We start from the raw sequence: 25,908 nt of genomic DNA on the forward strand, positions 1-25,908 counted from the left end.
AAGCCACGATTCTCATTACTACAAAAAAACACTTTTCGGAAGGGGTCATAACTTTATGGCCAAGTTAAGATTTGGAATTGTGGTGCTTAAGCTAGAGGGATGCGTTTTTGTATCCCTTGGGAATACAACTGCGCATGACACAGAAGCAAAAGAAAAGTATATTTATTAAAATTTTTGAGAATACAGGACGAGAGGAACTAAAATCAAAAAGAAAGAGGAAAGACGTGAGTCGAAAAAAACATGCAACTAAAATCTATCAATTTAAGACTGACTTGTTTTTGTCAATTATATTCTCAAAAGACCATATTTTAATGACAGTTTTTAAATAATTTTACTATTAAAATGCAGTCGTAGAAAAAATGTGGTGTGTAATTTGTTCGCGAAACGTCTTTATCTCACCTTTAAATTCGCTGGACGGACTAAAAATATTGACGTCATATTAAAAATTTCTATCTTCGAAAAAAAAATGACTTGTCCATAGCCTACTGATATTTTATTATTATTTTTAAACATTATGTATGGTATTATAGATTTGATTTTATTTTACTTTCATTCTTGTATTTAATAGTACCAAGTATATATAACCTATTGACGTATTACCGTGTAATAAATTATAATTTATGCAAATACGTATTCATTGTTTTTTTTAGGAATTAGTGTTGTGAGTTAATAACAATACCCAAGTTGCTCGCCGGTAAATTAACCTGTTATTAACGTTGATGTTGTTGACCAGTAAAATAAATCAGTTTAAATTTCACGCCAATTTTTCATCAAACTGACAGATCGACAGTGTTGACGGCTTGACAGTTAAAACAGCACCAATGTTTTACATTACATTATTTTAAATTACATTCCTTAACTGATGGATCCAACAGATTACGAGTTACTTGTCAAACAAACATAACCTCAATTCGACTTTCGAATAATATTAAGTGATTGATTTATCGGTAAAAAATCCGGTTAATTTAATTATAACTCTAAACAATATTTGAATAATACATTCATAAAAACATTACAAGTCGTAAACTTTGATAATAAGATGTATGAGTTGCCTCGGGTTTCAATTTTTAAATTATAAGTTACAAGTTAATAAACATAGAAACTGTCGCCGTGATTACATTTGAATATGCATAAGATCGACGTATTACGTATTACAAATTCAGATTAGCGAAGGCGTCATCTGGTGAAACATGATCGATTTAGCGCGTGGGTTTAGTTTTCTTGGTCGCCTAGGTTGGTACTGTGGTTGGTAGAGAACACGCATATAAAGTAACTGCTGTCAAATGGCACAACTAATCTAAAAATGTCAACACTTTAAAGTCGTCCTAATAATGTAAAATTTTGTATTTTTAATAAAATGGCAACACAAAAGCCAGGAGAATGGGCTAATACTTTGATTGTGCGTTTTGAGGAACAGGTTAGTATGCGTTAACGCGGTTTTGTAGGTGAGGAACGTACACAGATATCCTCCCACCTTCTAATCAATATTTACATGATGGACCAGGATGGAAATTAAATTTAAGATGATAAGGGTTTTAAATGGTAGTAATTGAGGGGTTTTAATTGTAGCTGCCTTGCCGAATTGGGCCTCAAACCACCCATTCAAGAATAAATGAGGAACAGAACAAGACTTGCATTATTCAGATCTCAAAATATCGTTTTGCTTTGGTGTTAGATGGTTTTGTTAAAGTTTTAAAAAGAATACATGAACTGGTGAGTTGTTATATTCGTTATTACGTGTATTGTTGGCTGATTTTTATTTCAACAAAGTTAATGTTGGCTCAATGGTTAACTGCATGTATTTTTTTTTATTTAGTATCAGACTGGAACATGTGGGGCACCACGGCAACATGGTCCAGAACTAGAGAAAAACTACTATGACAGTCTGCTTATAGTTCTAGAAACCTTAGAGAAATGTTTTAGCCAACAACCGAAAGATTCGATTACTCTTACAATGGAAGAAAATCAAAATTTAAAATCTTTGTTGAAGGAAATTTGTGCATTTTTAGGTCAGTAGTAAAGATTGAATTTTAGTTGAATTATTCACTTGGTTTGTTTTAGATATGTCAAACGATAATCCCAACACACACGCAATAAAAGTGTTAGCCAGTAAAGTTTTGTTTGCTTTGAGTGTTAATTTCTTTAATGCTGTCTTTAATCGAATTTCATCCAAATTACAAGAGCTTGCATCGTGTCCAGACGAAAATCCCGATTACAGTGATATCGAACTAATTCAGCACATAAATGTCGATGTTAATAGACTTACCAAACTCCTAACAGGTACTTTGACTACCGATTTTTATACAATTATTGTATGTGTTAACCGCAATCCACCTGCAAACTTTGTCTCATTTAAAAAAATTGCGTTACAGAGGCCATACAAAAGTTCCGATTACTCAAAAAATCGGCGCATCTTGTTTTTGTTAATTCGCTCGAAAAAGCTATCTGGAACTGGATGGATCATTACCCTTACGAATTCGCAGAACTACAGAAAAACACAAACGAGGAATTGTCAAAGTGCTGTGAACAACTGTTTGACATTTTAGACAGTTTTGCTGACAACAAGAAAGGCAGAGCCGCTGTCTGGTCGCTACAAATTATGCTTCTAATTTTAGCTCCTGTAAGTATATACAGGGTGAGCCGCCAAAACGACGTGCGTGACATTTTAGTTGCGCGAGATTCACGAAACGGTCGATTGCGCATTGACGTCACCATGATCACGTGTTTTTTGTGTTTCGTTGTATAATTGTGGCGCAGGTTCGTCTTGGGGGCTCAGATTGAGTTGACACTATTGCGATTTTGTATTTTTTTTTTTACAGAAAGTCCTTGAAGAGATCGTGAACGCGGATAGTGGTGCCCCGTGTTCACCCAGGCATAATAAAAAGAAGCAATTTATCGATGCAATAAAACGCGGGATTGGACCACATGGGAATTCGAGTAAGCAGTTGACTGAAGCCGCGGCCGTTACCTGTGTCAAGTTGTGTAAGGCTTCGACTTACATTAACAACAAGGACTCGAATAACGTCGCATTCACGTTGGTTCAAAGTGTGATTAACGATCTTAAAGTAACGTGTAAGGATTTTTTCGGTTCTCAATTGATGGTTTTTTTGTAGTCGCTACTTTTTAATACGACAAAATTGTTCTCCAGAGGACAAAATTATCTCTCTCAAGATATGGATTTGATGATTGATTGTTTTGTCTCCTGTTTTCGTATCAAACCGCACAACAATGAAGCTTTAAAAGTTTGCCTCAATTTAAATTCTCCTTCGGTGTACCATTTCGTTTTAGTTAGGTCGTTGTATCGGATAGTCACTGAATCAAAGTTACACTGGTGGCCCAAAATAGATCTAGTTTATAGTAAATCATCCGAGTTAAGAGCAATGTTTACTGATACTCTCAATAAAGTTGCTCAGGGATACATCGCGCACACACCGTTACGAATGATACAATCGTTAACACTTAAAGGTAAAGATTCTCAAGCTAAGTTTAAGGAAAGAGCCGAAGAAGTGCCTGGACATAGGAATTTATTGTTGTATATGGTGCGTTTGATTCATGCCGATCCCATGTTAATGTTAAACGTATGTACAATTACTTCGCTCCAACAATCAATTTATTTCCGTTTGCAGAATCAAGGTAAAGCTGGTCACGAAATACAAAGTTCTACATTAGAATTGATTAATGGCTTGGTATCTCTTGTACATCAACCTACCATGCCAGACGTCGCACAAGAAGCAATGGAAGCCTTATTAGTTTTACATCATCCTGAAAAAATTGAAGTGTGGAATCCTGAAGCACCAATTAATACGTTTTGGGATGTTAGGTGCGTCCCGGTACACACATGACCTACAAGTAAAAACTTTTGCTTCAGTTCTCAAGTGCTGTTTTCTATATCGCAAAAACTTATTCAACACCAAATTATGAATTATACGGATATTCTGAAGTGGTTGAGAGAAATTTTGATTTGTAGAAACGCGTTTTTATCTAGACATAAGGAGTACGCTAATCTCGGTAGCCAAATACCGATTTGCAAACAAGCGCACATTAAATTAGAGGTTAGTTCATAGTTGACACCCACCCACGGCTCCCTTCATCACCGATAGGAGTTGACGTGGGAGCCGCAGGTGCGTTTCCGGTTATGACTTCAAGTATTTCGCAGGTCGTATTTTTCATGTATTTGTGGAGCATCGACATGGATGCGGCGTTAGTCGCCATGAGTTGTTTTGCTTTGCTTTGTCAAGAGGCAGAGATTCGTTGCGGGTCCGACGAAGTCACTGTCACTTACCTCGTTCCGAATTACCACGTTTATCAAGAACTAGCGCAAGCATCTACTGTCTTAACCACAGGTAAGTACCTCCCCTTCGCTTCCGTTAAGTAATACTTAAACAATAACAGCCAGCGGGGAATCTAGAATGTGTTTCCCAGAACACGCGAACGGTAAGTATCGTTAAGTCATGAATTGTTAGAACCGTCGTACATCGCTTTTCTTTAGGACGTGCCGCTTTACAAAAGCGCATAATGGCGCTGTTGCGCAAAATCGAGCATTGCGTTAACGGCGTCCAGCCCGCGTGGGAGGAAACCTTCATGAACTGGAACTCGATGTCGAAGAACCTGTCGTCTTACCCGAAGGCGAAGGTGGAGGATGGGCAGATGGAGCCGTTCCATCGGTCCATGGGGAAGAGGAGGGCGTCTCATCAGAACTCGGAGCACGAGCTAGAAGAGCAGATCAATGAGTGGGCCAACATGACAGGGTTTTTATGTGCTTTGGGAGGTGTGTGTTTACAGAGGAAGTCGCCGTCGAGACCGACTCTGTCCGCATCGTCACACTCCAGTCTTTCTACGTCTACGATTAGTTCGATCGGTAGCAACACGTCGGAGGGCCGCAAGTCGAGCGTGCTGACCGGGTCCGGGCAGGAGCAGCGGCAGTATTGTCCCGTCACACAGTAAGTCGCGCATGCGCGAACCCTCCGTTCCTACTGCGACGTGTTGCAGATTCGTCGATCTGCTCCTACCCTTGTTGGTCTGCAACAACGAGAAATTCGGCGCACAGATCCAAAAGCACGTCAAGGAGCTGGTGGGTCACGAAATGTCGTCAGCTTTATATCCTATTCTTTTCGAGCAAATCAAAACCATTGTTGATAAGTTTTTCGATCAACAAGGCCAAGTTGTAGTTTCAGATGTCAACACTCAATTTATTGAGCATATTATTTTTATAATGAAAAATATTCTAGATAGTACGAAAAACGACCAACCGAGCGAGCATTTAGGTGTGACGAGCATAGAAGGGATGATGCTTGCGATTGTTAGATACGTACGTCATTTAGACATGACGGTTCATGCAATACATATAAAAACGAAATTGTGTCAACTGGTTGAAGCAATGATGAAAAGACGTGATGATTTAGCTTTTAGGCAAGAAATGAAGTTTAGGAATAAGTTAGTTGAGTATTTGACTGATTGGGTGATGGGGACATCCCATCAAATCGCGCCGCCGAGTTCGGGCGACGTTACTATGATCACCAGAGATTTGGATCAGGCGTGTATGGAGGCCGTAGCGGCGCTTCTGAGGGGGTTGCCCCTACAACCGGAGGAGTCCGACCGGGGCGACCTCATGGAAGCCAAAAGCCAACTCTTCCTCAAGTATTTCACTCTCTTCATGAATCTCTTGAACGACTGCTCCGACGCCGCGGACGTCGAAAAAGACGTCCAAAGACAGCGCGTCAACGCCGGGAAACTTAGTACTCTACGCAACGCCACCATCCAAGCCATGTCGAACCTTCTTTCCGCGAACATCGACAGCGGATTGATGCACTCAATCGGTAAGTACCACAACGATACAACACCTTACCAAAACCCCGTGTCTCAGATCTGGGGTACAACAAAGACCTGCAAACTCGCGCCGCCTTCATGGAAGTCCTCACCAAGATCCTGCAACAAGGAACTGAGTTCGACACGTTGGCAGAGACGGTGTTAGCGGACAGGTTCGAGCAGCTGGTACAACTCGTGACAATGATAAGCGATAAGGGCGAGCTTCCCATAGCCATGGCTTTGGCTAACGTAGTCACGACGAGCCAGATGGACGAGTTGGCGCGCGTTTTCGTGACGCTGTTCGACGCGAAACACTTGCTCTCGCCGCTGCTCTGGAACATGTTCTACCGGGAGGTCGAAGTTTCCGATTGTATGCAAACTTTGTTCCGCGGGAATTCTCTAGGGAGTAAAATAATGGCGTTCTGTTTTAAAATTTATGGTGCTAGTTATTTACAATGTTTGTTGGAGCCGTTAATTCGTCCGCTGTTGGACGATCCGTGTTGTAGTTTCGAGGTGGATCCGGCCAGGTGAGTCGGACTGAGGGTTGGTTTGAAATACGAGTGAGCGTTACAAACTTTTGCTGTATTATATAGTTTAAAATAGAGCTAATCCTCCGTTGGTCAGCGTTATATATGTGGCATTGCGCTACTTCACGAAATCTGCGGGGATAAAGGCATCGCTTGGAGCAGTTTTTTTTCTTCACGGGTGGCGAGGAATTGCGGCTTTCTGCTTGATCCGCTGGTTGCAGAAGGAATTGCGTCACTGCGCAAAAGTTTGCAACGCTCATGCTTTGCTTCACATTTTCGTATCAATTGGAAATCGAGTTTCGTGTTACTGATGCGTGGTGCGGTTGTCGCTTGCAGGTTAGAGCCTAACGAAGATATCGCAGAAAACAGGCAGAATTTGATCGCTTTGACGCAGAAAGTGTTCGACGCGATTGTTAGTAGTGCGGATAAGTTTCCGCCGCAGTTGAGGTCGATGTGCCATTGTCTTTACCAGGTGTTGAGCAAACGCTTTCCGCAAGTGCCGCAACATAATATCGGTGCTGTTGGTACTGTCATATTTCTGCGATTTATTAATCCCGCTATCGTTTCGCCGCAAGAGATGGGTATTGTGACTAAGCAGGTCCCGACGTCTGTGAAAAGGGGGCTCATGTTGATGTCGAAAATTCTCCAAAATATAGCTAACCATGTCGAATTTAGTAAGGAACAGCACATGTTGCCATTCAATGATTTCCTGAGAGCCCATTTTGAAATCGGGAGACGGTATAATGAATAATAATAAGTTCGAGCGGTTATGATGAGTAATTTTGTAGATTTTTTATACAAATTGCGTCCGATTGTGAGACTGTTGATCAGACGTCTCATTCAATGTCGTTCATAAGTGACGCTAATGTGCTAGCTTTGCATAGACTGTTGTGGAACCACCAGGAGAAAATTGGTGATTATTTGTCTAGTAGCAGAGATCACAAAGCTGTTGGTCGGAGACCTTTTGATAAAATGGCGACATTGTTAGCTTATTTGGGTCCACCGGAACACAAACCTGTCGATTCGCAGTGAGTTGTCAAAGTCCGAAACGAGAAAATCGTGTTTACATGTTCACTTTTAGTCTTTTGTTCTCCTCGTACGCACGCTGGAGTTCTATCGATATGTCTTCGACGAAGTTTGAGGAGTTGATGGTGAAACACAACATGCACGAGAAAGAAGAATTCAAGTCGATTAAATCCTTGAATATCTTCTACCAAGCGGGAACTAGTAAGGCTGGATTTCCGGTTTTCTACTACATCGCCAGGAGATACAAGTAAGTACCCGGAGACTTAAGTCACAATAAGTGACCTTTACTTACAGAATCGGGGAAACTAACGGCGACATGTTGATTTATCATGTGATTCTAACTTTAAAGCCTTTCTGTCATTCTCCGTTCGAATTAGTAGTTGACTTTACGCACACTTGCTCAGATAATAGGTTTAGGACTGAATTTTTACAAAAGTGGTTCTACGTTTTGCCTGAAGTTGCCTATGAAAATATTCATGCAGCGTATATTTATAATTGTAATAGCTGGGTTCGTGAATACACCAAATTTCATGATCGCATTTTGGCCCCTCTCAAGGTAAGTAAGTACGTACCAAATCACCGCCCGGTACTCTCACAATCGTGTCGTAGGGAAATCGGAAGTTGATCTTTATTGATGCCCCTAACAAACTGACGGAATTCATCGAACTCGATCAGCAAAAATTGCCTGGTGCTACTCTAAGTTTAGATGAAGATTTAAAAGTTTTTAACAACGCACTTAAATTATCACATAAGGACACCAAAGTTGCAATAAAAGTAGGACCAACTGCGATTCAGATAACCTCGTCAGAGAAAACCAAAGTCTTGTCCCACTCAGTGCTCCTGAACGACGTTTACTACGCGTCCGAAATCGAAGAGGTGTGCTTGGTGGACGACAACCAGTTTACTCTGACGATCGCGAACGAAAGCGGTCCTCTTAGTTTTATTCATAACGATTGTGATAGCATTGTACAAGCGGTTATACATATACGGAACCGCTGGGAGCTCAGCCAGCCGGTGAGTCCATTGCATGCCGTGGAGGTCACACGAAAGGAGGGATCTCGCCGTCTTCCACCCCCCTTAGAGGACGTCCCGGCGCTCCTGCGACGTCCTCGACGGTTTTTGCCCCGACTTCTCCGGTTTTTATTAGTATCGCGCCGCTTTCTGCCTCTTCCGAAGACGGTTTGTCGAAAGCGATCCTTCGATGATCCTTGAGGGTTTTTGTCCGGATCTCGCCTTCTTCCACTTTTTATCAAAGATTAGTGGACCTTCGACCGTCCTCGATGGTTTTTGACCGGGTTTCGTCCCGTCCCACCTTCCCGAAAGACGCCTCAATAGTTTCCGCCTGGACCTATCTCTTTTTTACCCTTTTCGAAAACACAATAGCTTTTGTCCGCCTCGTTTCACCCTTCCGAGAGACGCGATAGCGATTGTTTAACCTTTTTTGGCGGTTTTTGCCTCGTTTCATCTTTCCTAAAGACGCGGTAGCAGTTCTTCGACCTTTCTCGACACTTTTTCTCAGACCTTAGCCTTTTCGCCTATCCTTAAAGACGCAACAGCGGTGTTTTGACCTTTATCGATAGGTTTCTGCCGGATTTCACCTGGTTCCATCATTCGAAAGACGCAGTAGCGATCCTTCGACCCTCCTCGACGGTGTTTCACCTTTTTGAAAGACGGGGTAGGGGTCCTTCTTCCGTGAGACCTTTTTTGGCGGTTTTTGCCTGGACCTCACCCCGTTCCATTCTTCCTAAAGACGCGGTAGCAGTCCTTCGACCTTTCTCGACAGTTTTTCTCAGACCTTGGCCTTTTCACTCTTTCCTAAAGACGCAGCAGCGGTTCTTTGACCTTTCTCGATAGGTTTCTGCCGGATTTCACCTGGTTCCATCATTCCGAAAGACGCACTAGCGATCCTTCGACTCTCCTCGACGGTGTTTCACCTTTTTGAAAGACGGGGTAGGGGTCCTTCTTCCGTGAGACCTTTTTTGGCGGTTTTTGCCTGGACCTCACCCCGTTCCATCCTTCCTAAAGACGCGGTAGCAGTCCTTCGAACTTTCTCGACAGTTTTTCTCAAACTTTGGCCTTTTCACTCTTTCCTAAAGACGCAGCAGCGGTTCTTTGACCTTTCTCGATAGGTTTCTGCCGGATTTCACCTGGTTCCATCATTCCGAAAGACGCACTAGCGATCCTTCGACTCTCCTCGACGGTGTTTCACCTTTTTGAAAGACGGGGTAGGGGTCCTTCTTCCGTGAGACCTTTTTTGGCGGTTTTTGCCTGGACCTCACCCCGTTCCATGCTTCCTAAAGACGCGGTAGCAGTCCTTCGACCTTTCTCGACAGTTTTTCTCAGACCTTAGCCTTTTCACTCTTTCCTAAAGACGCAGCAGCGGTTCTTTGACCTTTCTCGATAGGTTTCTGCTGGATTTCACCTGGTTCCATCATTCCGAAAGACGCACTAGCAATCCTTCGACTCTCCTCGACGGTGTTTCATCTTTCTGAAAGACGGGGTAGGGGTCGTCCTTCCGTGAGACCTCCACGTTTCGCTGTTGGTTCGCGGTGGTCATGTTATTATTTTGTAGGATTCTGTGACGGTCCATCAGAAGATCCGGCCGAAGGACGTTCCGGGGACCCTCCTGAACATGGCTCTGCTGAATTTGGGTTCTTCCGACCCGAATCTCCGCACGGCTGCGTACAATCAGCTGTGTGCGTTGACGGCGACCTTCGACCTGAAGATCGAAGGTCAGCTGCTCGAAACCCAAGGGCTGTGCATTCCTTCCAACAACACGATTTTCATCAAGTCGGTGTCCGAAAAGCTGGCGACGAACGAGCCACATTTGACTCTGGAATTCCTCGAGGAATGCATCCAGGGATTCCGGGTTTCGAGCATCGAGTTGAAGCACTTGTGTTTGGAGTACATGACGCCGTGGCTGGCGAATTTGGTGAAGTTTTGTAAGCCGTCGGAGGAGAATAAGAGGCAGAAGCAAGTGGCGCAGATTTTGGAAAAGCTTATTTTGTTGACGATCGAAGAGGTGGAAATGTATCCTTCAATTCAGGCGAAGATTTGGGGGTCCATAGGTCAAGTTCCTGAGTTAATAGATATGGTTTTGGATAATTTTATACATAGGTCGGTTAATTCGGGGTTAGGGTCTCCGATGGTGGAGATAATGGCGGATACTGCTGTTGCGCTAGCGTCGGCGAATGTGCAGTTGGTAGCTAAGAAAGTTATTGGTAGGCTCTGTAGAGTTGTCGATAAAACGTGTCAATCGCCAACTCCGCTCTTAGAACAGCACATGATGTGGGACGATATTGCAATTTTGGCGCGATATTTGTTGATGTTGTCTTTTAACAATTGTCTAGATGTTGCTCGTCATTTACCGTACTTGTTCCATACAGTAACTTTCTTGGTGTGCTCTGGATCTCTAAGCATGCGAGCCTCGACTCACGGGCTCGTTATTAATATAATTCATTCTCTGTGTACCTGTACGAAACCTTCTTTCTCGGAAGAAACCCAAAGAGTTTTACGCTTATCTTTAGATGAATTTTCTCTACCAAAATTCTATTTGTTGTTCGGTATTAGTAAAGTTAAGTCAGCTGCTGTGACAGCCTTCAGATCTAGTTATCGACACCCGAACGAGCGCTGGTTTGGGACCGAACGAAGTTTCTCTGGCGCTTCGCAAGACAGAGAAAGACTCTCGCTGACTTCCCTCGAAGTCATAACTGATGCTTTATTAGAAATAATGGAAGCTTGCATGCACGATATCCCCGACTGTGATTGGCTCAACAGTTGGACGTCGCTCGCCAAAAGTTTCGCCTTCTGTTTTAATCCCGCTTTACAACCGAGGGCCCTCATCGTGTTCGGGTGCATCAGTAAGAGTATTACTGATCACGACATGAAACAGCTTTTGCGGATTCTGGTTAAGGCGTTGGAAAGTTTCAGCGACATCGTTCTCATTGAGGCGTTAGTGATGTGTTTGACGCGGCTGCAGCCCTTGCTAAGGCCAGAGTCTCCCATCCATAAAGCCTTGTTTTGGGTCGCCACGTCCGTTCTACAGCTGGACGAGGTCTCCCTGTACGCTTCTGGGTTGGCTTTGCTTGAACAGAATTTGCATACTTTGGATTCTCAGGGAATTTTTGAAGACAGGGTAATTGTAAGGGTCTGAGTTTTTCTTGTGTAACGTGCTGGTTGTAGACGCTTGAGAACGTAATGATGTCGACAAGGGAACCGCTAGAGTGGCATTTTAAGCAACTCGATCACGCTGTGGGGCTTAGCTTTAAGGCGAACTTTCATTTTGCTTTAGTAGGACATTTGCTCAAGGGATACCGCCATCCCACACCAACTACAGTTTCACGGACATCACGGGTTTTAACCATGTTGCTTGCTATTGTTGCCAAACCGCAGCGGCGGGATAAGTTCGAAGTGACACCCGATAGTGTAGCCTACCTCACTGGTAAACCATCACGAGAAGCGCGTTCTATTCACACTCACTGATTGATTTCAGCTTTGGTTGGTGTATCCGAAGAAGTCCGAAGTCGCTGCCATATTAAACATTCTCTTTCACGGAACATGTCGGATTCGATCTCGCAAGAGAATTTCATGAACGAGAACATGACAAATATGAGCCACCAAAGTAATCACTCAGGAAATGTTTCCAATACGGGTAGCGGCGTTAATCGCCGCCAAAAATCTTGGGATCTTTTAGATCAATCGGCCATTGCTCAAGCCAGGCAACATAAACAGCCACCACAACACCAGGTAGGACTTCCACATTTAAATACTTGTAATGGAGTAGTCAAATTGTTGCTACTAATAACAACTTTGTTCCTAACTGTAAAAGTATGTTAGTATGTTTAATGGACACATTTTATTTTTATCAAGGGTTGTTACAGTAGTAGTAGTATTGATTTTTTGGTCAATTAATCAACTGCACGAGTAACGTTTCTTTCGTATATGTTTCTGGAAATTATCGAAAATGAGTTCACACCATTTTTCAGTTCAATTTCACGTCGTTGTATGTTCGTTGTTGTTTCGATTTGATATTGATGTGAATTTATGTTCACGATCGTTCCATTCATCAGTTTTTGCCGGTTTGATAATCTCCAATGCGAAGCATGATTCAATCTTTTTTTGTTGTTTTGAATGGGAGCATATTGTGATTTTTTCAAACTTGTCACAGGAGCAAACTCCGTTTGTCTGCATTGAGGTTACATTTTTTTATAATTGTCAAACTTTTTTGTGTAGTGAGTGTCAAAACGAGTGTATGCGTCGCTTTCGCACATAGTGGGCTTACTGTTGTTTCAAATTTCCGAGTCACTCAACCTAAAAACCTACTGTGTGTAGTGTGACAACGAAAGCAACTATTTTTCGTCAAAGTCAAACTCGTCGTTTGCTTTCAGCGCTTAACTTGCAAAAACAGTGCCACTTCGTCTCAGAAAGGAAATAGTGATTTTCATCCTACCGCGACTGCGCCATTTTCGGGTCACTTTTACGAAAATATCGTTAATAAAAACAGGATCGAAGCTGTGTTATGACAAATTGGCTGTAGAAGACAAGTGTGACGTTTTTGCTCGTTTTACGGAGATCTATGAGGTGGAATTTGGCAACTGCTGCTTGTCGTTGTTGTATTGTTGTTGTCGATGAGTGAAAGTGTGCGAATTCTTTCTGGCGTGAGCTTTGGGGTTAGCTTTATGTGTTTTAATGAAAATCTGAAATCGAGTGGGTAAATCGGTAGTTGTATTGTTGTGAATTGGGGAATGAATTGATAGTAATTGGCGTGCCATAACTGACCAGGTTGAAAATTCGGCAGCCAGTAAAGGCTGGCGGAGTCTAGACTTATCCCAGAGCCCGGGACCTCAGGCAAATGGGGGCCTGACCCGGCCTCTGTATCGCACCCAGCGTTCTAGTTCAGTACCCGTTCAGCAGAACCCAACACCCAATGCATTAAACAGTGAGACACATAGCCAGCCCGTGCCTCCCATTAAAGTAAGACTTGCCTGCCTTACGCAGCATTGTCACTACTTTTTGCAAATCTTTCATTGCGAACATCATTTTTCTCGTAATTTAGCGTTTGCGGGGTTCCCACATCGGAGTTCAGGCGAAGTAGTCAAAAACCGACCGGATTTGGGACCCATTTCGACCTTCACGAAACTGTCGTTGGCGTAAAGGGCAAAATTAGGTTAGAACAGTTTCGTACATGTCGGAATTGATTCCATCGAAGTCTAGATCTTCTCGATTACTTCATGAACACATAGTAAAGACACTAAGCTTCGCATCGTCAGAGTAACTTAAGTTAAGACTGGTTAAACGACCAGTGTTTGTGTTTGGTCGGGTTTGGGGTTGCCGGCGTGTTTTTTCGGTGTTCGTTGGAGTCAGTCCGGTTGACTGGACTCACCGTCAGTACTTCGCTTGACATGTGGTAGCCCTGATGGTGCTTTGTTTCGTCCTTGTTGTTGCCACTGTACTTTCCCCTTGAGTATAGAGAGATAAGTATCGTTTAATGCCTGGAAAACCCTCTATTTTGCACATGTACCAAGTTACGGAATATTTGTGCCGCATAATGCATACTAATCCTTGCTGCTTATCTTGCCTGTATGCCTTCTCTGGGGGTGGCCACCATTCAGAGTGCACGTGCCCTCTTCAAAACACAACGTTCATTCTCGGTGCCAACCGCCAAAGAGCAAAAACTTCTCGATGAGTCTGATGATAAGGTAATATTCTACTATCAACAATCCACTACACTGCTTTTTCTCACCAAATCAACTATCGTAGCTTTTGTTTTCTACCCAGCCCTTACCTTACACTCGTGGTAATGGAGCGGATTGAACATCTCCATTTTAGCAATTTTCCAAAGCTTTTAACCTAGTCGCCACGGAAAACGGTAGGTTCGATTTTTGAATCTCAAAACGTAGTTGCTGCAAGGATCTTCAACTCGAACGAGTTGAAGAATCTGAGTAGATGATAGAAGGGTGTTTAGCTAGTTTTCGACTGTTAAAAACTTTATGAAATTGCTCAAATGAAGCATTTGGAATCCTCCCCAGCGCCATCTGCATTTATAGGTTTATCAATGCCAACCACTAAACAGTTGTGAGTATTTAAGTATTTGATAAATCTATAAGTTAAACTTTTTAGTTTAACTGCACTGCATGCTGAATGGCTGTCAATTCGTCGTTACGGCATCTTGATTTGGTGTGTTTACTTCTATTTATCAGTAACATATTTTACCCATTTCCGTTTTTGTAGAACCGCAGTACCAGGGTTTCAGTAAGCAACGAAAATAACGTCCTTCTTGATCCTGAAGTTCTAACAGACTTTTCAACTCAGGCCTTAGTTTTAACCGTCTTAGCAACTCTCGTTAAATACAGTACTGACGAAGCAGAAACTAGAATACTGTATCAGTACCTCGCCGAAGGTGCAGTAGTTTTTCCAAAAGTATTCCCCGTTATGTGAGTTGAGTTTTTGTTTTTTGCAACGCATTCAAACGGTGTTTTCAGTTATAACTTGTTGGATATGAAAATTAATAATGTTTTAACCACCTGTCACGACCAAGTTATTTTAAGCGCTGTCAGAAGTATTATCCAGAATATGATAGCTTGCGAGGATACCAGTCAACAACAACTTCACTATTTGCAAAGCTGCGGTTTTGGGGGGCTTTGGCGTTTCGCCGGACCGTTCAACAAGGTATGACATCACACACCGTGACGTCACAATCGTTTATTTTATTTTCTAGTATAACAACACGGCTGAAAGTAGCGAACTGTTCGTGAACTGTCTCGAAGCGATGGTCGAAACTTGTCTTCCTATTGAAGAATCTGAAGGAGAGAATGGTGAAATGCAGCAATATCCTTCAATGTTAAGTGTTAGTTCAAATATGAACCTGTCCTCTAGTCTCTCGAGTCTTACTCTGGGTTCGCCCACTGAGAAAGAGATCGCGAGAGATCTAGAGGGGGGGAGCACCACCTCTTTGGGGCGTCCGCCATTTAGCAAGCAACGTGGTATAAAACCCCACAAGCATTTGCATTCTGAAGGGTCATCTATTCATAAATAAATTCTTAGAAAACGAATATTTTTTTAAGTAGGAGAGTTTATCTCAAACTGATGTTTTATTGAAATATTTTAATGACTGTTTTTCTCTCTTTGAATCGTAAAAATTCTACATGTTGTTTTGTATCGAAGGATATGTGAAAACGATCTGTACAAAGCAGTTACTTATAAGTTGCACAAAAATGAATGTTTAGATAATGTACAATAAAATCTACAAGTCGCAGTTAGTATTATTGGTAATTAGTTTTAATTTCTCTTATTGTATGACAACACCAAAAATTAATTCTATTTTCTTTAAGTTAACTTATTTTCTCGTGCATTTAACCGTGATCATTACTATATCTCTCTATTGTAAGCTACGTATTTTATTGTTACGCATTTTGTGTTCACTTTATTTCCAAAGGAAGACTTGATCAACTATTTTGTTATTCGTAGTTGTAAGCATCCATTTCAGTATTTTTTATCGTGTAAGTTTTAATTTTCTGTGTGTTTATTTTTAGTTCCTATACTCTTGTATATTTTTACGAATTTTTCACATATCCATTTCTACTATCATTACCCTCTGATGTACAAATCTTTAGACTCTATGACAAACAATTTAGAGTATTGTTTTATCCAATGTTTTTATATTTATTTTGTAGCGTATATAGTGGGCTTTCGATAATCAAGCGCAAGGGACCAGACCAGGCGGAGTAGAAGTGTGGTTTATTAAACTGTGAAAGCGATTAGCGAGACTTCACTGTATACATCGTTCATAGTTGATTGTTTTAAAAAGTAATTTTATCGTTTAACACCCTCGTTTACATTTACATAAAAATTCTATTTGTGATAGATTAATGTATAAATGAAAATATGTATGTTTCTTAAATATGGAAAATGTTTGTATCTATGATATTACATATATAAGAAAACGCTGTGTTTGAATGGTAAAGCAGGACCCCCCATTATTACCCAAAACACAACAAAGTGGTTTTATGTTTTTTATTAGAAATCACAGATTACAACAAAATTGGAAACACAATTTGAACGAAAATGATCAGTCTTCTAACAGTAAAGATACATGATTGGAATAATTCTTTATTCATTAATCCATTCGGAGCTGAGTGCCGCTGAAGCAGTATATCTCAAACTTGGGTCAGGTTCGATTAAATATTCTATAAAGCCAGCAAATGGTATGGCATCTAGACGCTTCCACTTGTATTTATCAACAAGAACATCTTCAATCTTCCAAATCCTAAGCTGCTTTTCTTCTATATGTCTCAATTTACCGTTAGAAAAAAAGAGATCAGCTTTTGACCCCCTCTTCGTTATATACTTGGGGATCCCTCCTAGGACTTCCCATATTAAAGTAATGTGGTCCACGTCCAGAGAGAAATTGCCGTACAATTTCGGGTAAAACAGGAATTCGCCGGTAGCCAACTCAAACGCTAAACACCCAACCGACCAGATATCAGCAGGGCAATCATACCCAGCGTCCAAGATCACCTCCAACGCACGATATTGCCGAGTTTGAATAGTCGAATTGTATTTGTTATTCTAGAAAAAAACACCACTATCTTGACGGTATTGTGCCGAAAACTTACAACCCAGGTAGCGTTCCCCATATCTCCGATCTTAACTTCAATATTGGCATCGATCCACATTGGTCCCTTCAACTTAGGCTCAGAATGTTTCTTCCGAAAACTAACGAGTTCCGACAGAAAGGGATCCTCAGGATAGGACTTTGTCCGGAAAAGTTGGACTTCCTCGTACGAGTCGTCGTCTTTCCCGTAACTTTGCAAGTTGTTCCAACGATCTGACGTCACTGGAATCACGAAATGTGAAAGGGGTTGCTGGAGTCCTTCACGTACCGTAAGTTTTAGGGAGGGCGATTCCTAGTTCATTGAACTTTTTTGCGGTGTTAACCATCTGGCGAATGTAGGGTTCCTTAGCCTTAATTAGAATGTTCTCGGGTTTCAAGTCAGTGTGGATAATACCGCATTCGTCGTGAAGGTACTCTAGACCTTGAAGAACCTAGAAGGATTTATATAGTTTTCTTGTGCCAGTTTTCTCAATCCAGTGGGTTCGATCAACTACCTGTTTTATTATTCTTCGGACGCCGGGGATTTGTATGCCCCTGTATTCGCTCTGCTTAATTAAATGTAGTAATGATGGTCCCATTACTTCTAGAACAATGGCAGTGTGATTGCCATTAATACTTTGACAACAAAAATAGTCAAACATTTGTACTATGTTCCTAAAACCGGAGTGATCACGATTTGTTGAATTCGTACTTTCTAACAATTTTATTTCGTCTTTGGCTAACGCACTTAGTTTTGACTGAGACTTAGACACTTTAATTGCGACGTAGTCAGTGGTTCTAGAACAAATACTTTACTCGAAGTTGTATTCTTCCTCATACTTACATTTTATTTTGGCAAAGCCAAACGGTAGAAAATTGTCCGTATCCTAATTTTCGACAAACTTCGTATTTATCACCTAAAATATCTCGTTCTGAGATAGGCATGTAGCCACCTACATCGTAACTTTTGGGGTCTTCTTGGGACGAAGTACAGTTATTTTCGCTTTCGACAATTCGGTGTAAGTCGTCTTCATTCATTTCTTCTACATTTTTCGATGGCGTGCTGCAAACAAAACGGTGAAGTTTTGACAAGACCGAGACAGGTATATCGATTACTAGTAAAAGGGCGAACACGATTTGGATATGTATTTTCTGTGCAAAGGCATAGGTGATTCTTTTTCCGTTTCTTCCCTTTTACAAGCCTCGTAGTCATCGTCATTGATGATAAGAATCAAGTTGTAGCAGACAAAATACACGAACGGTAACAAAATATTGTTTAATATGGTTACGCAAAGCGTGCTTAAGAATTCTTGTATGGCTAAGTCATGTTCGTAACTTAAGTCGGGTTTGATAGTTTCGTTAGCAAAGCAGATGTCTCGTGTTTCGACATCCATCGAAATCCGAAGTTCCCGGGCAGTTGTAGGGATATCAACTTTATTTCTTCCAACTTGAACCGATTACGTCACTACTGTTTGGCAAAGGCACAAAATTAAAATTGTACCGATCTGAGTTTTATTTTTAGTTAATATATTTGGCAGTTGAATAATTTAAGCCGCGAATATGTCACAAACTCTGCACTAATTTTCGATTATCACAACTGTCACTTGGGCTTTAATTAAATCGATTATTTTTTGTCACCGACAGTATCAAGCAGTTGTCACTTTGATGCAATTTGACTTTTTTTAATCCGATTTTTGGAGTGCTTTTATTGTAGTGCGGAACCAAACTCGCACAAACAACCGAACGGGTCACATAAAAATACTTGAAACCTTCCCAATTTCTGAAAGAGGTATTAACGTTTTATTTAATTTGTGAAGGCCTTTTTACGTTTTTATACTTACGCACACGTGTTTTTTGACTTTGTTCATTATGTTTTTTTTTTGAATTAGAAAAATGCAAAAATGTCAACAGGAAAACGACATCTGGGAGGGCTAAAATTAACAAAAAAATCTCATTTTGTGTACGCTGTACATCATTGTGTTATAATTAGACTAAAATAAAACAACTATTCTAATTTCAGGTACTGTTTTGACAACTGCATAGTAAGCACGAAATTTTATTACGGCGCCATGTCCGAATGGCGTTTTTCGCGTATCAACACCCTTTTCCACGTTCTGGCAATGTTTTTGTAAACACGTGACCCACAATTTGTACAATTTTCCAAAAGAAATTGTCACCGTGACAAAAATTTATAATCTAGACATCCATGAAAGCGAAATGACAAGTCTATTTGTTGGCAATATTAAACGATTTAAAATAAAACCATTTTTGGACACGTATGACAAATCTCAAAAGTATGAAGTTAATTTTTTGATAATTTGTAGTACCTACTCTTCGGATTTTAAAAAATTGACAAAAGTTTTAAAATGCAATAAACATTTAAAATAATCAAATTTTTGAAGACGTACGCTTCGTCCTTGACAAGTTTTAAAATGACAGAAATATTAATTTTTGAACACGTGCTATAAATGTCAAAAGTATGACGTTAATTTTTGACAATTTGGTTAAGTACTTTAAAAAAAATCGTGACAAATGTGAAGAATATGCAGTTCATTTTCTACCTGTGTGACTAAAATACGCTTCGTACTTTCAAAAATTGACAAACCACGTGACCTTTATTTATAGTAAAAGTTTTTAATCTCATAAATGGTTAAAATAATTGAATTTCTGTACACGTGTGACAAATGTCAATGTCATGACGTTCGTTTTTCAATAATTTAGAACTTGCTACACCTGTGTGATGCAAGTACTTCTAAAAACTGATAAATATGTGATTTCTTTCAATAGTAAAGCTTAAAATGTTCTAAACAATTAAATTTTTAAACACGTGCCGTAAGTACTGTTCCGAATTATATCTAAAATCAAATGAATTTCGTTTGAGTACCGAGTTTGTGACAAAGGTTCCACAGTCGTAGACGTTTTGACGTGTGTAGATTTTTCCTACGAACGTTCCGGTAGCCTTACTTTTTTGTAAACAAACCAACTTAATAAAAGTCAAAGCCAAAGTTGAACTCTGTAGTGTTGTTTCTAGTAGTTGGATGTAGATTGTGGGGAAACATCACCACAAAAGTCCGTAGTGAGGGTCCGTTCGATTTTGGCGTAGCTGGTAGGATTAGGTACAAACATGACTACAACAGAAGTAAATAAGTGCTGCTGAAACAATGACCTTATCATTTCTTTTGGGTGAAGTACGATTGACCTTTGGGAGTGTAAAGTTTCAAGAGTAGTCTTGGTTAGTTGGATATTAGTTGTAAGTTAATTATGTTGTAGGTTTATAAGATGGCTCTAGAAACTTGGGCAATCAAACTGTTGTGAGGGATTAGGTTGCGATGGCAGTGCTAGCATGCGGTGGCTTTGATAATGTGCATGCAAATAATACATGTAGATAATCGATCGCGTTTTTTATGGTATTGTTTACCGGGCGCTTAATATAGCCATCGGGTAGGTGTTTACGTCACATCGGCTGTAAACTGTAAGTAAGCAACTTACAAAGACAAGGATTCGTGAGCATAGAAAGAAGATTCTTTGCGTCGGGTCGGCGGGGACAAAGACAACGAGAGGTAGTCAAGGCGATTCGTTTCAGGTTCACGAAAGTGGTATCGAGTTCTGGAAAAATCACTGTCCCCGAAGTCTCTATTTGGAGCTGGATAGTGTTCGGACGGAATTTGGTGTTTGTATCTCCACGAGCGTTGGTCGAGCTGCGCGGAGTAGTGCCTTGAGGAATAGGAATCGTAACTCTTAACTTCTTCGATGGACTCCTTGCGGAAGGTGCTCTTTTTGCCATAGCTGCTGAAGTAGATCCCTTCTTCCACCAGCGACGCAGGCCGGGATCGGAGGTGAATGGTATCGAGTGAGGAGTGAATTTCGGAGCGGGTTTGCTTATCCTCGCCGCTGTCGGACCGTGAGAGCAGAGCACCTCGGGATGTGGTCTGAAAACTACTGGGCACTTCAGGAGCCAGGATGAAGCCTGTTGGGAGCACGAGCTTGCCGCGAAGTGTCCGGTTGCACTGAACTTTGTCACCCGTTGCTTCACACCTGCCAGGACCTCATGCGAATCAGTCATAATGGTGGTGGCTGATTATCAGGTGATATGTGTGGGCCCGCGACATGGGGATTACGCTACTTTCAGCACTTCACTAAGGACTGTACTGGGTGCGGGAAGGCGCGCATGTGCGACCTGGAAAACCGTTCGATAATCGACCCGAAAGAAGGAAATTAAATTGATTACTGAAACCGCAAGTTCTTTACCCTTCGAAATGCACCTTTTTAATCTGGTTAGTGGCCACACTCCTGGGCACTTCTTCTCTACGACCCTCAACGCCTTACTGCCACCCTTCTCGCAGCAGGAGCACCGACCTTCTCCGAACGTGGACTTCACCCAAATACAGCGCGACGGTACAAGTAATTATCTTACTTCTGCTACAAAGCGGGACGCGAAATATGATGCAAGGAGAAAAGAAAAACAAGAAATACATCGATCTAGTGAATAGGAGCGCCCGCAGGCCTTCTGGCGCCCAAAAATCGATGCGTACTTTACTACCTTTGTCACAACTAATTTATATTGTTAGCTAGTTACTTCAAACATTTGATATTTGCATTTCATCTACTTGAGTCTGCTATTCAAACACAACATGAGATTCTTCAAGTAGACATAGTGGTTTCGCCGCGAACTTTGTAAGATCTAATTTCTCATACAGGTACTTCTGTGTGATGCGAAACATTCTCTGTCTTTGTACGCCGACTAATTATCTATTTGTGAAGAGCCCATACATATAAGCGTATGCGGAGACAAGGGTTTTTGTTCCTCTCCTTCAAACCGGAGACACGAGTTAACCGAGAAAAAACGTCGTAACTGAACACACTCCCACTACGGAAGTCTTAAAACACCAGGAAATAATTTTTTACCAAAATGTCGACAAGAAAAAAATGTCGCCATTATTGACAAAATGGCCGTCAAAACACTTTTTTTTTAATCTAGAAGCAGATATATTCGTCTGAGAGAACTACGAATTGGTCTAAAAAAAAAACAAATCTATAGTTTCTTAGATGAGTTATAAAATTAGTTCCAGGTAGTCCCTCGAGAACTAAAAATTGAGTTAGATGCATCAAAGAGGATTGCGGTTGTAGGATCTTGGGTTCCGTGTCAGGCCAATTAGACAAATGATTGGTAATAAAAACGAAGCTCTCTAACATCAGTAATTCACTACTGACTTCTTGCTTTAACAATTTATAGAGAGTGGAAGAGTGTCATTCGGCAAACCCAACACATCCTCGGATGGTCCCTCAAGTAATAAGTAGATACTCTGAGCTCCTATTTCTTTCAGAGGTAATTCACTGATATAATATCGAGTGGAATAGAAACCAGACACTGAAAGAGTTATACACTGGTCACTGAAATAAACAGCACTAAAATTTACCATAATTTATAAAGAGTAATTGAAAGAACCGTTTTAAAGTTGTATCGATTTGTGAATAATTAAAAACGAAATATGAGTCTGAAGAAATATCTATAAAAGGTATAAAGAAAAGGGGCTGGGAGCTTGTGAACGGAATTATAATGGAGCAGACGGGAATAAAAACCCAAACAGCGTCTTGCAGCTCTTTTATGTTTACTTTTCCATTATGTAATTTATTTTCCCACCGTTAACATCTGCTTACATATTTCATACGTTTGTGTGTTTTCTGTCTGAGTTAATAATTGATGGACCGAGAAAATGGTGAGTCTTAGTGGCGATTATCTGTTGAGAAAATTTCGAACATCTGCGCGACTTTTTTAGAAAGATCGATTCAAGTGTGTAGAAACATTTCGCGTCCGAGTCGCGTCCAGTGGACAAGCAGTTTTCTAGCTGAAAGTCGGACACTCGCCGCTAGGTGGCGTCGCGCTGACATCTCCTTAAATTTAATTTGCAAGCAGAGTTTTTATTGTGTACTTTTGCGCGTACAGATTTATGAAAAATTCAGCACTAACGTACATTTTGAAGTATTTACACGAACAAGAAATAAACATGTGAATGCGTTCTTCAAGTGTCAGGAACGCGGCACGGGCAAACAGGCACAATTTAAAAACATGAGTTAGAAAAAACTCTTTTAAATTCTAACAGTTCAGCTTTGTGAATTATTACTCCGCAAATTTCCTTCCGCCCAAGTTTCTGCTAGTGTTTGATTATTTATTTATCTACTCGCAATTACTTTCGTAGCTCTTTATTTAAGCCGTAATTATTTTTTGAGGAAAATTTTGTAATTACTGAATGAATTATTCAACTTGTCGAAAAGGTTCTTGCAGCGGGGCTGACCTCAGATAGCGAGAAAATAAGTCTGAGTATCACATGTAATTTCACGCTTATCAAGTCTCGCTCGTTCCACGAATTTATCAGCGAAATTATCAGTGATCATATGTAAGTTACAGCTGAGAACAGGATCCGACATTGCGTGTGAGTTTGACTCAGGGCCGGATCAAAGAATCTTCGGGCCTGAGGCGCAAAAATACTGGGCCCCTGGCCCCTTTCATCTTGACATTATTAGTTTTAATTTTTACTTTCCGAGCGTAAGCGAAAGAAGTATTGTCCGTCGATCGACTCTCTACTCTTACGTTTTCTCGATCTTTCATAACCCCTAGAATACGAAGAAATAGGTCTCTCTTTTTCGTCTGTCTGTCTGTCTATCTGCCGTCACCGATTTTTATTAGACAGATAATCTCTGAAACTACTGGGTCGATTGTTGTCAATTTTTTTAACATGACTTACGTGTAAAAAACAAGAAACTAAATATAATATCAGAATAAAATATATTTTTCATAAAAACAACAAAAAAATATTTCCTGTCTTTCCTGTAATATAAAATAAACATAAAACTCTCAACAAAAACCAAAAACAACCTAAAATAATAAATTAGCGAACCTAAATTATTAAGCATTAATTTGAACTTAAGTTAAGACTTGTTCGCTTGCTGTCGGGCCCTTGTCTCCCCGGGCCCTGAGGCGCGCGCCTCATGCGCCTCATATATAATCCAGCGCTGGTTTGACTATAATCAATTTCAATTTAAATACTTACCTTGTGTGCGTTCTATACATTTTTAATAATAATCAAAGTTTTCACTTCACAGCCACTTAACTCCGCCCTTACTGCGCACTTTTATTCGGGTTAATTTAAATATTAATGTTTTAGTAGCTCTTTAACCCTTTATCCGTACTTTTTATAAGTTGGTAATCTCCCAAAACCCGGTTTAAAATGCGCGCCACTAATAAGCATACAACGAAGCTTAATCTCCCTGATTTAACCTAATTATTATAAAAATTACCGTTTTATTTAATCCCTCCACAGCGTCGAAATGCGTGACATTTATAGACACAAAAGTCAATCTTGTGTGGTGTCCCGTTTACAAAACCACATTTGTCCATTTAGGTCATATGCATAAATCATCACACAAAATTTTAAAGTGTCTAGAGCAACAGTGTAATCAATACAGTGTTGTCGATTCAATTTAGAAACTTTGTAGAGGTACAATTTCAGAAAAAGGGAGGAATTGTTTGCAAATCTCGATTTTTATTTCGTCTTGTAAAAACTTTTCGCGCTCGTTATCCTAGTCTATACCACCTCACGCAGCAGGTGAAGGCCCAAAGGGCCCAATTAAGTCAGACGGTGTGTTGTTGTTTGGATTAGTTTATAATTATTTCACCGGTGTGTTGCGTCGGGAACCGTTCAGTACACTGTACTTACGTCTGTAGCATGTGTATCTGGAAGATTTATGAAGCTTTAAAAGCTGCGTAATTATATCATTATGAAAGTAGAGACATTTATAGTGTAATTTACGTGGCGCTTTGTCAGTTATGGTTTTCGATTTTATTTTGACGCAATTTCGATGCTTATTTGGTTGTTTTAGTAATTGGGGATTTGTTTTACATTGATAGAAGTGAAACGGAAACGGGAAACGTATTTTTTCATCTTCTCCGAGTGACAAAACGTCGAGAAAATATAAAAGTTGTCATTCGTCGCAAGGACGTGAAAATTAAATGTACAGTTTGTTGAAAAAAAATCGAAACGGGCTTTTGTAGTCAAGGAGTGGGGAAATTTGAGGCTGCTAGCTGTCGGAACGCACATCCGCTGGATTTATGGTTGTACAAACCTTTCTGCGCGTCTATAAATGCATAAAGCATGAGTGTTGCAGATATGTGTGTGTGTAACCATAGATGGCGCGAATGGGTGTCAACTACGAAAATATTCAGGACAAAGTAATCATTTATGAACTTCATTAGTCTGTTCAGCTCTAGTGGAAATGTAAACTCCGCTCCTGTGACCTTGGCAAAACCAACTCATAAGTTGAGATGCTTTATGGCGGAATTGCGTCACTTTCATGCTCGGAAATCAACCCCAACTCAGACGCATTGCTTGTTTGTCGTTTTCAGAAATTAAATTGATTCGTCGTTACGTTGGCAACTAATATGACAGAGTTGATCACAAGTGACCACAAACTTGCTAATGGATTAATTTCTAGTTCTAATAATTGGAGGGGTTAAGTGAGACGTCTACTAATATAGCTTCTGCGAAGGTGGAATTATCTCGATACAGTAATACCCAGTACTCTCGAGTGTATCAAAAGCTATTGAAAAACGCTTTTACCATATCTTTTACATTAATTTAATGTTTGAACACCAATGTTAACTTGTTTGCACGCAACTGTTCGACGTTGCTGTTTTTATGGGCAAAATTTTATTGTGCGCTACCATGTAAGCTATAATAAAATACACAGAGTGTAAAAAAGTGCGGAAGCAGACCCATAACTTAGAAGATAGCACTTTTGCAGTGTAAACTTGAAATTGAGCTATTTATGAAAACACTGTTGCAGATGGAGAGGTAAATAGTTCATGCCGTACTTCACCGTATCTATAAAACAGTTCGCATTATCACACTAAAATGTTCGAAACGTTTTAGTTACTTTTTAACAATAAATGACTAGATTTTG

The 25,908-nt window shown here is 40.6% G+C and overlaps 2 protein-coding genes across 13 annotated transcripts; one reads left to right on the forward strand and one right to left on the reverse strand.

The window, feature by feature from the left end:
- Window positions 1-1,253: 1,253 nt before the first annotated feature.
- Window positions 1,254-16,300, forward strand: LOC135141538 (neurofibromin). 9 transcript variants are annotated; one of them, XM_064072723.1, is made up of 26 exons: window positions 1,255-1,417; window positions 1,570-1,713; window positions 1,817-2,009; window positions 2,062-2,280; window positions 2,373-2,620; window positions 2,820-3,065; window positions 3,114-3,578; window positions 3,627-3,820; window positions 3,869-4,052; window positions 4,157-4,343; window positions 4,393-4,434; window positions 4,490-4,940; window positions 4,990-5,816; window positions 5,864-6,332; window positions 6,669-7,070; window positions 7,121-7,360; window positions 7,414-7,605; window positions 7,653-7,914; window positions 7,968-8,372; window positions 9,931-11,493; window positions 11,541-11,799; window positions 11,851-12,104; window positions 13,140-13,331; window positions 14,589-14,791; window positions 14,840-15,026; window positions 15,076-16,300. In XM_064072723.1, exons 1-26 carry the CDS (start codon window positions 1,358-1,360, stop codon window positions 15,391-15,393), a joined length of 8,406 nt encoding a protein of 2,801 aa, XP_063928793.1. In that variant the 5' UTR covers window positions 1,255-1,357; the 3' UTR covers window positions 15,394-16,300. The 9 variants fall into 9 exon arrangements, with proteins under 9 accessions (XP_063928798.1, XP_063928800.1, XP_063928799.1 ...); XM_064072726.1 differs by lacking the exon at window positions 13,140-13,331 and adding an exon at window positions 13,970-14,056; XM_064072728.1 differs by lacking the exons at window positions 14,840-15,026; window positions 15,076-16,300 and adding an exon at window positions 13,828-14,056 and having other exon boundaries at window positions 1,254-1,417; window positions 14,589-14,765.
- Window positions 16,301-16,355: 55 nt separating this feature from the next.
- Window positions 16,356-21,317, reverse strand: LOC135141539 (SRSF protein kinase 3-like). Of its 4 annotated transcripts, none has more exons than XM_064072736.1 (7): window positions 21,213-21,317; window positions 20,440-21,127; window positions 17,795-18,013; window positions 17,466-17,748; window positions 17,240-17,402; window positions 16,973-17,193; window positions 16,356-16,925 (listed from the first exon to the last, which is right to left on the reverse strand). In XM_064072736.1, the coding sequence occupies exons 3-7, from the start codon at window positions 17,986-17,988 to the stop codon at window positions 16,467-16,469; spliced, it is 1,320 nt and encodes a 439-aa protein (XP_063928806.1). In that variant the 5' UTR covers window positions 17,989-18,013; window positions 20,440-21,127; window positions 21,213-21,317; the 3' UTR covers window positions 16,356-16,466. The 4 variants fall into 4 exon arrangements, with proteins under 4 accessions (XP_063928806.1, XP_063928804.1, XP_063928805.1 ...); XM_064072734.1 differs by having other exon boundaries at window positions 20,369-21,127; XM_064072735.1 differs by having other exon boundaries at window positions 20,369-21,127; window positions 21,179-21,317.
- Window positions 21,318-25,908: the final 4,591 nt, after the last annotated feature.

This window comes from Zophobas morio, unplaced genomic scaffold (genome assembly GCF_036711695.1).
Source record: "Zophobas morio isolate AGI-343-1 ecotype UQ-CSIRO unplaced genomic scaffold, CSIRO_AGI_Zmor_V1 ptg000044l, whole genome shotgun sequence".
Lineage (NCBI taxonomy): Eukaryota > Metazoa > Arthropoda > Insecta > Coleoptera > Tenebrionidae > Zophobas > Zophobas morio.

Coding starts and splice junctions, on each gene's coding strand:
- LOC135141538 (XM_064072723.1), top strand. CDS start 1,358: ATGGCAACACAAAAGCCAGGAGAATGGGCTAATACTTTGATTGTGCGT. Junction 1,418..1,569: donor TTGTGCGTTTTGAGGAACAG/GTTAGTATGCGT, acceptor TTTTAATTGTAG/CTGCCTTGCCGAATTGGGCC. Junction 5,817..5,863: donor CGGATTGATGCACTCAATCG/GTAAGTACCACA, acceptor CCCGTGTCTCAG/ATCTGGGGTACAACAAAGAC.
- LOC135141539 (XM_064072733.1), bottom strand. CDS start 18,344: ATGGATGTCGAAACACGAGACATCTGCTTTGCTAACGAAACTATCAAA. Junction 17,749..17,794: donor TGGCTTTGCCAAAATAAAAT/GTAAGTATGAGG, acceptor TATTTGTTCTAG/AACCACTGACTACGTCGCAA. Junction 16,926..16,972: donor TGGGGAACGCTACCTGGGTT/GTAAGTTTTCGG, acceptor GTTTTTTTCTAG/AATAACAAATACAATTCGAC.